At 43.4% G+C, this 12334-nt stretch overlaps 1 protein-coding gene across 1 annotated transcript in view; it reads right to left on the bottom strand.

Moving 5' to 3' along the window:
* LOC119179806 (rac GTPase-activating protein 1) overlaps positions 1-12334 on the bottom strand; it is a 45651-nt gene that overhangs the window by 18316 nt on the left and 15001 nt on the right. The window contains exons 9-11 of the mRNA XM_037430924.2: positions 9389-9564; positions 7935-8007; positions 3123-3231 (exon numbers count right to left, since the gene is read on the bottom strand). Coding sequence (XP_037286821.2) covers positions 3123-3231; positions 7935-8007; positions 9389-9564 — 358 coding nt within the window. The remainder of the gene's footprint in view (positions 1-3122; positions 3232-7934; positions 8008-9388; positions 9565-12334) is intronic.

Raw genomic sequence — 12334 nt, 5'->3', positions numbered from 1 at the left:
ATTGTAAATAAGAAGATGCTGAACGGTCTGCTTTCGTCAGTAAAGTGCAACAAGTGTGACGAAGGGTCGATACGCCTCGAGACTACGCACTGCCTTGGACTCGCAGCGAGGATGGAACTTTTTTGTGACAATTGTGGCAGAGTGAACAGTGCGTGGTCGTCCCCGAGGTGTTCCGGGCAACAAAAAACGAACCCCTTTGAGGTAAACGTGCGTGCTTTGAGGGCTGTGCAGTCAGTTGGCAGAAAACAATCTGCCATAAATGACATTTTTTCTGCGATGGACATTTCGCATCGAGCACTGCACCACAAGTCCTACCAGAGACTGCAAAGGAAGTACAGCCACCCTGCCACCACATCAGCTGCCACCGCATTGAAGCAGAAAGTGCACAGAAGGTGCATGACATTTACAAGGACCTAGGAGGAGTGCCAGGCAACATTGACGTCATTTACGACGGCACGTGGATGACGAGGGGGCACAGAAGTCATATTGGCGTGGGCTGTGTAATCGAGCTGTACACAGGCTTGGTCTTGGACCACTGTGTCCTGTCCAACTACTGCCAAGGCTGTGCTGTTGGCCCCAAGCCTGGTGACGACAACTATGAGGAGTGGCTTGAGAAACACAAGCCACAGTGCCAAAAGAACACCGATGCTAATGCAGGCCAAATGGAAGTAGACGCAGCTAGGATCATGTTTGAAAGATCGTTTACCAAGTACAAGCTTCGATACATCAATGTGCTCTGCGACGGTGACAGCCGTACGTACCTTGCCCTCACGCAAGACAAGGTGTATGGCTACATGGTGATTAAGAAACAGGAGTGTGTGAACCATGTGAAAAAAAGAATGGGCACTTCCTTGCGCAACCTTCTTAATGAGCACAAATCCAAAGGCCGAGGACTGAGCATGGGTGGCAAAGGCCAGCTGACGCAGGGCCTGATAAAGAAGTTGACGAATTATTATGGCTGGGCCATTAAGAGCCACCCCAACGATGTTCCTGGCATGGAGAGGGCCATCATGGCCACTTATTACCATGTAACATCCACAGACCAGGATCCACACCACAACCTGTGCCCAAGTGGGACTGACTCCTGGTGCCCGCACAATCAGGCATTGGCCAAGGGAGAGCCGCTGCCGCCTCACAAACATAAACTGCCCCCTCACGTGCGAGTGGCACTGCTGCCAATCTACAAGCGCCTCTCGAACAAAGAGCTCCTTGAAAGGTGTGCGCAGGGAAAAACCCAGAACGCTGTGGAGAGTATGAACAGCCTCATTTGGTCACTCCAGTCCAAGAGCCAGTTCGCCTCCCTTCGAAGTGTGGAAAGTGCAGTTGCAGATGCAGTCTGCCGTTTCAATGGTGGCTGCAAGAGTGCGCTGCAAGAGATCACTGCTCAACTGGGCTTCAATCCAGGAGACTGCTCTTTGCGGCGAGCAGCCGAAAAGGATGCCAAAAGGGTAAAGAGGGCTCAAAAGGCGCATTTTTCCACGACAAAGAAGCGCAAAACTGGGTTGCGCTCTACAGAGGCCAAGGCCACAGCATCTCAGGATTACTGCCCAGGAGGATTCTGAGTGTTTTAGGCATGTTGTGAACTTCCAAACAAGAGTGAACTTTCAAAGTCAGTTTTCTCAACTCTTGATTTTCGCCTATGTGCCTTCGCTAGAACATCTGTCATTTTCTAACAAAGACTGATAGAGTCGTTCCGTTTTTTGCACTAGGCTCAGGAGGCCTTTAGCAGTGCAATAAAGCTTTATCTCTCTTCTTACTCATCATTTAAAATTTTTAGAACACATTTTATAATTACTGCGATGTGTGCGCAAAACAACATCCATGTTTTAAAAATTTTATTTATGGTTACAAGAACTAGAAAAATCAACTAATAGCTTCTTTGCACAAGTTGATGCTTTGGGAACATAATAATATGAAAAAATAATTTCATTTAGCAATAATTATCTCTTTAAGTGTGAAGAGCATTAATTAGTATAATTATGCTTGTAACTCAAAAAGTACAAGAGGTATTTGAAAACGGTTTTCATATTTGGAATCCTCACAATCATCCACATACACACACCAAATTTCATCACAAACAGTACATTAATAAAAAAATTAGTTTTACTTGCCACGTCCCCCCTTAATAATACAGAAAGGCACGCAAGTAGGCTTTGCTGCATACTGAAACTTTAGCGATTTTCTGTACGTTCACCCTAATCAGACAACAAAGGAAATTGCAGAAGCGTGGCATATCTCTACACTTGAAGACATGTGCGACAGTCACCCTTCTGTACCACTGAATGAAAAAGAAATCGACTTGCTGAACAAGACCTGATATTGCACAGTCTATGTCGAAGGATTTATTGGTTTATGTGAAGGAATGTAGTGTGCCATTTCGCTCATGTTCTGTGATCATAAGGTGCTGAAAAAAGTATATGTTCTGTTTTCTTATTAATAAAGATCAGTTGTTAGTGTACGCTGGCACTTGTGTTCTTTTCGTCTGTGTTCTCGTGTGTGCGCGCTATAGTTTCAGTACAGAGAAATCTTCTCTAATGTTGCATACACAACACATACCGATGAGTACATTTTGTAACTTACGTATGTGGACACCAATGATAACCATGGAATGTGCAGTGATGAACGTATAAAAGTAGATGCTATTCATCAAATATCACAGAGAGAAGTGGTAACCATGCTTGCTGCCATCACCTTTGCCGAGTATAGGTCTGCCCAGCGAAGAGTTCAGCCTTTACCAGGTTCGCCGCTGGCTTCTGCACTGTCACAGCTATGTGATGACACACACACACACACGCACACGCACACGCACACACACACACACATATATATATACATGAATTGGGCTTCGGATGAAAATGTGCAAGGAAAAGCGTGGTGCCCTAGATGTGTTGACAGCAACTGCTACTCGACAAAAGCCATCAAGTACAATGACCTGTCATCATGTGCTTTCGATATCATTGCAATAGCGGCCACACTTAAAAGGACACTAAGATCCTGTTGAACTGCATTGCATCGAATACCACAAGTGTGGCACATTCCTGATAATACCTTACACCTTCCAGTATGCTCGTATGGCCGAAATTTCCAATGAGACCCATCGAAGTCTCACTCCAAGGCCTCACCTGTTGCGGCGACGAATACGTGCCACAGCGATTTGGTGACTAGGCTTTCGTGGAGCGAGAGCAAGAAGTCCTTGAGGACGCCACACACTGCGTAGATGTCCGCCTTAGACTGAAACAAAAGAAAGAAAAGCACTGACAAACAGCTAGTTATCCAAATAAATCCATGCAATAAGAAACTGAATAGTAAATGTTGCTCCCGAGGCAGGGGTGGCACCAGACGGGACATCAGGGGATGCCCACTCTCCCTTTGCATCATCCCCACCCAAGGAGCACACAGTACAATGCAATGCTGAAAAGACTACCTAAACAACCCGGAGGTCCGAAAATCGCAATGAATTAAAATAAGTCCACTTTTGCTATATGAACATGCTGCCGCAAGAATTTCGGAAGTACGTGTTGTAATAAGAAAGGTAAAAAAGAGTTATAACAACACTTTTAGCACGTTTCGAATTCTCACATGGCCTTGCCACCCTTTTCCACCACAAGATAGGAACCTGCCGTCGTGACACCACCCACTTCAGCAACATGACACAACGTCGACAATCGAAGTCATCGGCAAGCTCAGTCAGTCGCAATGCACTTCCGTTTGCTGTACATCCTGGTTGCGTTACTTGTGTACTGTTTACTGCTATTCACATTGTCACATGCGCGCCTTGAAAGGGTCGTGCAGGATATCAATCTCTAAGGTAACGCGCCTTGTCGACGCACAGCTGAGGGCGACGATGACCCGTGGTGCAGGTACAGTGCGTGCAGGTGCTACGATGTGCAAGGGATATACGCGCAACAACTGCGTGGCCGAAACAGTTTTCATGCAGGGCCAAAATACAAGGTGCAGTTTTGTAGCAGTGGGTGGGGATTGGAACTGACGTTAAACTGACGACTGTTCGTCGAGACCTGGTTTAGACCAATCGATGAGCACAGTGGTATGTAGAGTTGCCCATGGGCAAGATTTTGTCACAGCACATACGAGAGGGATTGGTCAGGCTCGGGAATCATTTTTAAAAATGGAAGGTCTGCGTGGTGGGCAGCGCTAAGATATCCGGATAATGTGATCACCGTGGTCTACTGTACGACTTGGCGAGCTTGTTTGCGGCGGTGTAAAAAAGAAACAGTCGATGCCTGTTTACTGGCCTTTTACGTTGCCCACCACCTCGAGCCGCCCCTGAAACCTATTCTCATAGGTAGTTAGTTGCTTGTGGCGAGTGTCCGCCCAGTAAAAAAAAAAAATCCTGGCACCACCATTGTCCCGAAGCATGGAGTGAAACAAGCACATACAGTAGACTCTCAGTAAATGGAAACCCCTTAAACAGAACTGCTGCTTCAATGAAACAAGTGCATTTGGACAAGATTGGTTTCACACCTGTATTCTGCACCCTTCTTCATTTCTCAGTAAATAAAACTCCTATTACATGGAACATATCTCCCAGTCCCTTCATATTCTATTTAATGATAAAACAGGCAAACCACGGACCACAAGCTTTCTGCCAAAACATAAGGAAAACACTTTGTGTACACACAGCAAGCAATTTCTGGAGCCAGAAATTTTTTCTAGGAATCTCCGGGTGAGGGGGTAGAAAAAATTCAAACCCTTTGAATTCGTTTGAGCATGTATGCATGTATATCAACACGTACAAAATGTAAAGTTTCTCGGGGAGGTTCAAGCCCCCCCCCCCTCAACTATCTTGCTGGCTATGCCACCGGTTGCCAGCTAACCATTTATTCGCTAGCACATGCACTAATAAAGCTTACTAGTCTTTGCTGATTTTGAAATGGGATAGTGTGTACAACCAAGAACAAAAGCTCATCGAGCTAGTGCTCCGAGAAACAGAGGAACAGCCCACGTCTCTCTACTCTTTGCTGAAAGGATGAATGCTATCATACCTCCCACGTGAAAACCACTATTCCCACACAACCTTCGGGCTGCACAGCAATGTCGCGAGGACGTTTACACTTTACGAAATTCAGTGCTGCTGTTAAAATTTTTGCACTTGGCTGTGCATATTGAATGATTTCTGTCTGGATGTAGCACAATAAAATGTGCATCTCGTTTGTTTCACATACAGCTAAACCTGCTTATAACGAACCTCCATACAACAAATCCTTCGGTATAACAAAGTTTTTCTATCCCCCGCCATTTCTCCATAGAAGCACATGTATTTGCGACCTCTATGTAAAAAAGTAACAGCGGGGGACAACCTTGTTATAACGAATTTTCCCCAAGCACAATCTAGGAATTCTGCTCCACATTTTGGCATGAGCATGCATCTTCCACGGCTGCCCCACCCGCTGACGACGAAGCGCAAAGCGACGTGCACGGTGCACCAGGCGAGAGCGAGCATTCATTGTTGCGCACGGGTGAGTGTGAGGCGGGCCTTCACCCCACGAGCCTCATTGCCGCCGTTCCCGTTGTCGCTGGCGCGGGTGTGCCCCCTCCCCCTCACTCCAAACTAACAACAAAAATATTTTTGCGTGTTAGCAGTGCCACGCTTTTAGTTAGCGTCACATATGTGGGTTGCACTGCATATAGAGGGCGCTTTACTGAATGATAAACTGATATTGCTTTAGCGCAGCTCACTTTGAGCGCGAAGAAAAGATGCTATGCAGTAAAAAAGGGAAAAAAAACTCGTGAGTGTGCTTTTCCCTACTTTACTGCATAGCATCTTTTCTTCCCGCTTAAACTGAGCTGCGCTAAAGCAATATCATTCTATCATGCACAAACTCGCCCAGTCAGCAGTACTTGCTTTACGAATAGTTTTCCGCGGTATCCGTGTCATTTGCTTTTCATTTTCGATGATGTGTGCGCATGCATAGTGTGGCCCCCGATGACATCTTTGCTTTGTTTCCTTTTATTATGATATCAATTACATGGACGGTCTCGGCTGGTTTTTTGCCGACGCTGCGGCCATTTACCGCATATGTATACTTATCTATATATATTAAAACTTCCTCTCCCTCGGGTACTTTGCCCCGCGAATGGGGGGGGGGGGGGGTACATGCTTGTGCGCCCGCGCTTATCCTTCAGTGGGGAGCATCGCCCACCTTCAATTTTGACAGGAATGATCGCATGTCAGTTGCCGGGCGCACAAAGATCATTTCGCTCGCAGGACAAGTGCCGCTTGCGAAAACAGTGCACTTTTCAAACTCAGTGAAGTAAACAACCAAGGCACTTGTTAGTTTGCACTCATATAAGTACCTGTGATTACGTTTCGTGCCTCTATTTTGTTTAAACAGCGCGTCAAGTGGTAAACGTTGTTAGTTCGCTCTCGTCTTGTGTATGTTGTTTTCGTGCGTCATTTGTGTGTGAGCAGCGCGTTGCACGTTTCGATCTGCTTGCCGTTCTCAGGGTTACATTCCAAGTTGTTGCTATCGCATTCATTGCTTCGCCCTTGCAGCCAAACTGTGACTTTTCTTAATTTTGTACAACCAAATTGTCACCACCAAGGGGATGTCAGACTAGGCGCTCATGGAGACTCTCCGAGACCATGGTGACTACGGATCTTTGGAGCTCGACTCTTAACGCGCTTCCGTCTTCCTTCTCGAGTTCGCAGGCTGGTAGCTTTCACGATGAGCCGATTAGTTCTGGCAACATGACAGCGCGTTGAATGCAATGCAACGAATGCGATAGAAAAAAATTGTGATGATATAAGAAGTAAGGCTGGCAGCCAACTCTCTTGGATCCGATATCGCGGAACTCCTGCAAAACGCTGGTTTGAGCAAATACGACCACTTTATGGAGAAGTGCTCTTTTCACATAGCCCCTTCGCGTTGAAACAACACTGATACTCGCCGAGATACCAAGGGCACTAGCAATCCAGACCGCCCCTAAAATCCAAGTTCATTATTGCTACTGTATTCACAATGGTTAGCCAATCTAGCTCAACATTTGCATAAAGAATCAGACAGAGGCTCGCGTACGATACGATACTGTACACATTACCAGCCCTTCGAATCAAACAATGTGTTGATGCAACCATAAATGATCATACAATTTAGAAGAGAGCAACAGAAAATCGCCATTCCCCAGCCACTTTCAAGTGACAAAAGGCCACCAGCACTCACTAGAGGGTTGGCCACTAAGGTTGGACACAAAACATCCTCAGAGCCAGGTGCTTGCATCTTTACATTACAGTTCACGACATTTTAATGCCGCAATTGAATACAGTGTTTTAACGGCAGCGATTACAAGAGTGTTGGTGTAATTCAGCCATCATTTTATGCTCTTGACTCGTTCTCAGCACATAACGCTAGCATGATATGGCAAAGTATATAACTTGATTTCACAATACGCATAACTAAAATATCACTGAATATGCAGTTGTCATACGATTTACAATTGCTTGCTATAATGGGCCGTGAGATAGAAGTTATTAGAACCACCACGCAAGCACACAATTAACTTTGATTTCAATGTAAGAGTATCATTATGCATAATTATCAGCGCCACATGTTTCCCAAAACACAGCACGTGTAGAGCCACTTCAACGGGGTCAAACAAGCGTTTGGTTAGGTGTTGGGAAATTTCGCCATACATTTTGTATTCTACCGAATTCAATTTTTTAATTAATGTACAGTTGACTATCAATAAACACAAATCTGTTAAAGGGAACTACTGGCTAAATGGAAAGACTGCCTTAGATATGATTCTGTTTCGTACCTGAAGTCTGCACCAATTTGTCTCTTTGTGAACAATACTTTTGCTAAATGGAACATTTTTGTAGTCCTTTCAGGTTCCTTTTAAATGAGAGCCTACTGTAGGTCTGCATTACATAGTGGCACATTGTAAGAGCCCTTTTCAAAACCACACAGACATACCAAGTTCGGGGCACCCTTGCCTTGCTGGAAGCGCTCCCTGATCTCACGCACTTCGCGCTCCGAACCAGACACCCTGGATATGAAGAGATCAGAGTTAGATGCCACTTTGTAATGCAGGCTAATCAACATTACACAGAAAAAGTCTCGTTAGAATCCTAATCAGCTCATCAGGTCATCTGTGCCACTCTTTAAATTGATGAAACATTACCATGCCTGTTATTACAGTCCAAGTCTTTAAAATCAGTTTTTAATGAACAGAATGTTTTGTACAAGGATTATTGTATTACTCGTGGTTCCCTTTACCTAAATGAAACAGAAGACAAGCTCGCCAGAAGAAATTGAATTTTTTTATAGTAATCTTGAGATGCTCCAATATCTTAGCCCCCCCCCCCCCAAATGCTACCAAAACCTACAACAATTTGTCTCTAAAGATCAAGTTCTATGCTTTAATTACACGCAGCTTGAAAACGGATTTTCTCACAAATAATGCATCCTGCAACAGTGCATCTAGAAAGACAGGCATGCGGTACCCCACAATTTCGCAAACGTCCTGAACGAATTGTTCATTTTCATGCAACACTGCACTGCCTACTTATTTGCATTTTAAGAGCACCATGATTTAGAGCTGTGCTAGTTTTGCTTGCTCTCCGATCTCACTTAAACTGCAAGCAAAAGAAAATTCCACATCTACAAATAGATGTTACTTATGGAGGTGCGACGAGTATCATGCAAATGAAACACGGCACGAGCTGTGTTAAAGTAAAGTACACCAATGGTATTGATTGATTGATTGATATGTGGGGTATAACGTCCCAAAACCACCATACGATTATGAGAGACGCCGTAGTGGAGGGCTCCGGAAATTTCGACCACCTGGGGTTCTTAAACGCGCACCCAAATTTGAGCACACGGGCCTACAACATTTCCGCTTCCATCAGAAATGCAGCCGCCGCAGCCGGGATTACATTCCGCGACCTGCGCGAGTACCTTAGCCGAGTACCTTAACCACTAGACCACCACGGCGAGGCTACACCAATGGTATATGCAGCGTCATAAATTTTCTTGTACTTCTCTCAGGGGGTGAGAGATTTGGAATGTACTAGATGTGCCAGGACCATCTTAAACAAGATCTTAAACTAAGTGTAGAGATGTTTATTGAACGCTGGCCTAGGAGTCAAGTGCTAACTTGATCAGAGGCGTAAATCACGGACACCAGGAGCAGGTGGCATCTTTGCGCCTTATACGGTAGAGGCAAACACACTAGATGTCGCTGCAAAGGGTAACCACAACCTTGTTTGTTTCTGTTTACTACTTAATTAAGCATTTTCTTGGCACAAAACAGGTGCTACGACGTTTCTAGAATGGTAATGCAACAATCCACGCTAGCGTAATGCTTGCCTTTTAAAAGTGGCAACACTGAACGTCATCCTGCGTACGCAAGAATGTTTACCAACCGGTAGATGCCCACACAGTCGAGGCCTCTGCGCTCCACCTCCTGGATACAGTGGACCACGAGAGCGGGCACCATGGGCGACGTGGACGGCGCGTAGTCCGAGATGAGGGCGCGTCGGCGGTGGCCCGCTCCACCGTGCTTGGGAGTGTTGCCCGCCGGGATGCAGGGCAGTGGCACCTGATGGAAACAGTTGGTTTTGCAGGCAGCAACATTCATTACAACATATAAATCGGAGCTATTGAATAACATTTTACTTCAAAGACCTTACTCAATACTGTAGCTAAAGAAAAGAAGTACCTCAAATCATTGCTTTGACATTGACAGGTGCTGATTATTGTAATCGGTGATGGCACGTTCATGAGCTGGGCTGTACCTCTACATGTTTCCCAGGTTTTTATCGATCTACTGTTATTGTACAAATAGCATGCGTGATTGCAAACGAAATCATTAGTTTCAAGTTAGCACTGTGACTGTATGTCTCTTCTCTGTCCCTGTCGTGGTGCACTATGCCGTAAGAATGATGCGCTCCACTAAAAGTGTTGCCCCATCAGCCAGCGTCTTGCATTGGCCATTGCCAAAAAGTTCTTGTCACATGAACATTCATTTCGAATCTATTGTTCTCAAAACCTCATAAAATGAAACTACATAGTCACAGTGATCATAGCCCCAAGAAAACAAGAAAAAATTCTGGGACTTCACGTGTGGGAGCCGAGATATTACGATGCACAACATAATGGAGAGACAACACCATGATTTTTAATACCAAGACTTCTTTAACGCATGAAAGATTTTAACAATCCGAAAAGACAGTACACTCAGGAACAGAAAGACAGCGCCGAACTAGCAACTATTCTTACTGTTCAAACGCAAGGCCTTTTTATGGCATGCCTAAATACAATGAAAATGTGATTGGATGAAATAAAGCAATGAAAATGCCTCGCAATGAGAGGTTGTTGAAAGAAACAATCAAGGAATGGCAACGGTGAAGAAAAAAAAAAACTTAAAACCTCAAGCACGCTCATGATATAAAAAGAAAAAGTAGAGAAATATAAATATGAATCCTAGTACTAACCGAGATACAAAGTAAAAGCAAACAAGCTATGAAAGGTATACTATACTCATACCTCATTATAACGAAGTTGCATGTCACATGAAAATAAGTGTTTTAACTGCAAACTTGTTATAAAGGTATATTCCTAACACTATACTCATACCTTATTATAAACGAAGTTGCATGTCACATGAAAATAAGTTCGCTTTAACTGAAAACTTGTTATAAAGGTATATTCCTAACACTATACCTATTGCAAGACTATTCCTCATTTACTTTGTTATAGTCAATATTTCATTTAAACTAGGTTTGTTATATCGAGGTTTGAGAGTACTTCAAAGATAAAGGACGTGGTCAACAAAATGCTGTTGGGAAGGCTTGCGCTGTAGGTAGAGAACGGCCTTTTCGAATAGAAAAATTGCATGCCTTCTTAGCAACCTTTTGTTCATCATCAATTACTGCATCAATTACATCAATGACTGCATAACCTCATGAGGTAACACGTACACCACTCACCTAAAACCACTACAAATCATTCAGAACGAGGCAGTTCGATTAATCACGTTTAGTTAACCCACCCACAATGCTAAACAGTTGCTACAAGAAAATAAAAATCTTGGTGTTGCCACTCTTGTAAAATTCAATCTCGCCACTTTTCTTTACAAACTAATCAATAAACGAATATCATTATCATCAATTCATTCATATCTTTACTAGATACTAACCCGACTCGTTTTGCACAGCGTAACAACTGCATTCTGCCCAAAGTACGAACTAATTATGGCAGACAGACAGTTCTCTTTGCGGCCATATCATTATGAAATACATTGCCATTTCTAACAAAAATTCAAGAAACACATGAAATTTGCCATGAATTGAAAAAGTTTTTGCTATGCGACACTCACTCTTCTGCCTAACCGGTTTCTCCCTTGCCATGTCCTTCTCAGTCTTTTTTTTTTTCCTTTTCATGTCATGCTATTTATATAGATATATATAAATATATTTTACAGTTTATATTTTCGATTGAATATAGTTGATGAGAGCATCGTCATTTAATTGTATCTGTATTTCATTTTTTTTACCTTGTATTCTCTTATTTTTGCACTGTCGTTGCCAATCAAATACTTATGTTTACATTTCATAGGAGGTCCCATTTCAGTGTATACTATGGGGCCTCCTTCTGTATATTCTTTTTTTGTACATCTTATTAAGAAATAATAAAACTTGATGTGATTTGACAGTGCACACAAAAAAAGAAAAGGTATTGTTCACGGGGCTTTGTATTTTGTTAGACACATCCAATAAAACCAACAGTCAATTAAGCCAAGGAATAAATAGGGGTGCAATTTTTTTTAAAACTATAGTGTATTGATTATAACCTAAAGTGAAAATTAAACTGGAGAAAAAGCGTGCCTTTGCGTCCATCAAACCAAAACCCACAATCTTCGAATAACAAAGATTGTGGGTTTGAATCCCACTGACAGAAAAAATGCTATTTCGCCCAGGTTTTTTCTTTCACTTTACGTCATTCATACAAATAATGTCCCCTACGCTTTCTTCGGCCAGTCTGTCCATTGGATTTGCTTGTTTTGCCTAATTATGACACCATGTCAATTTAAAGACCCTCAACTCTTTCTTAGTGCGTAAACTGCAACAGCCCTTGTAATAAAAATTTAGTCAAGCACGAGCACCCCTGCGATTTTTTGCAACTCTCACATGCAAGTTGCATGCCGGAGAATACTATGCACTCTAACCTTGATACAGTCGAATCTCGATAATTCAAACTTGAAGGCTACCGAAAATTTGTTCGAATTAAAAAAAAGTTCAAATTAATGAAAGCTAAATGAACGGAGGGCTCTCCATGCAGTGGCGCATGTGCATTGAGCTAACACACGA

Source organism: Rhipicephalus microplus, chromosome 7 (assembly GCF_043290135.1).
Source record: "Rhipicephalus microplus isolate Deutch F79 chromosome 7, USDA_Rmic, whole genome shotgun sequence".
In the NCBI taxonomy this organism is placed as follows: Eukaryota; Metazoa; Arthropoda; class Arachnida; order Ixodida; family Ixodidae; genus Rhipicephalus; species Rhipicephalus microplus.
Note: the sequence above shows the minus strand (reverse complement) of the source record. Positions and strands in the feature narration are given on the sequence as shown.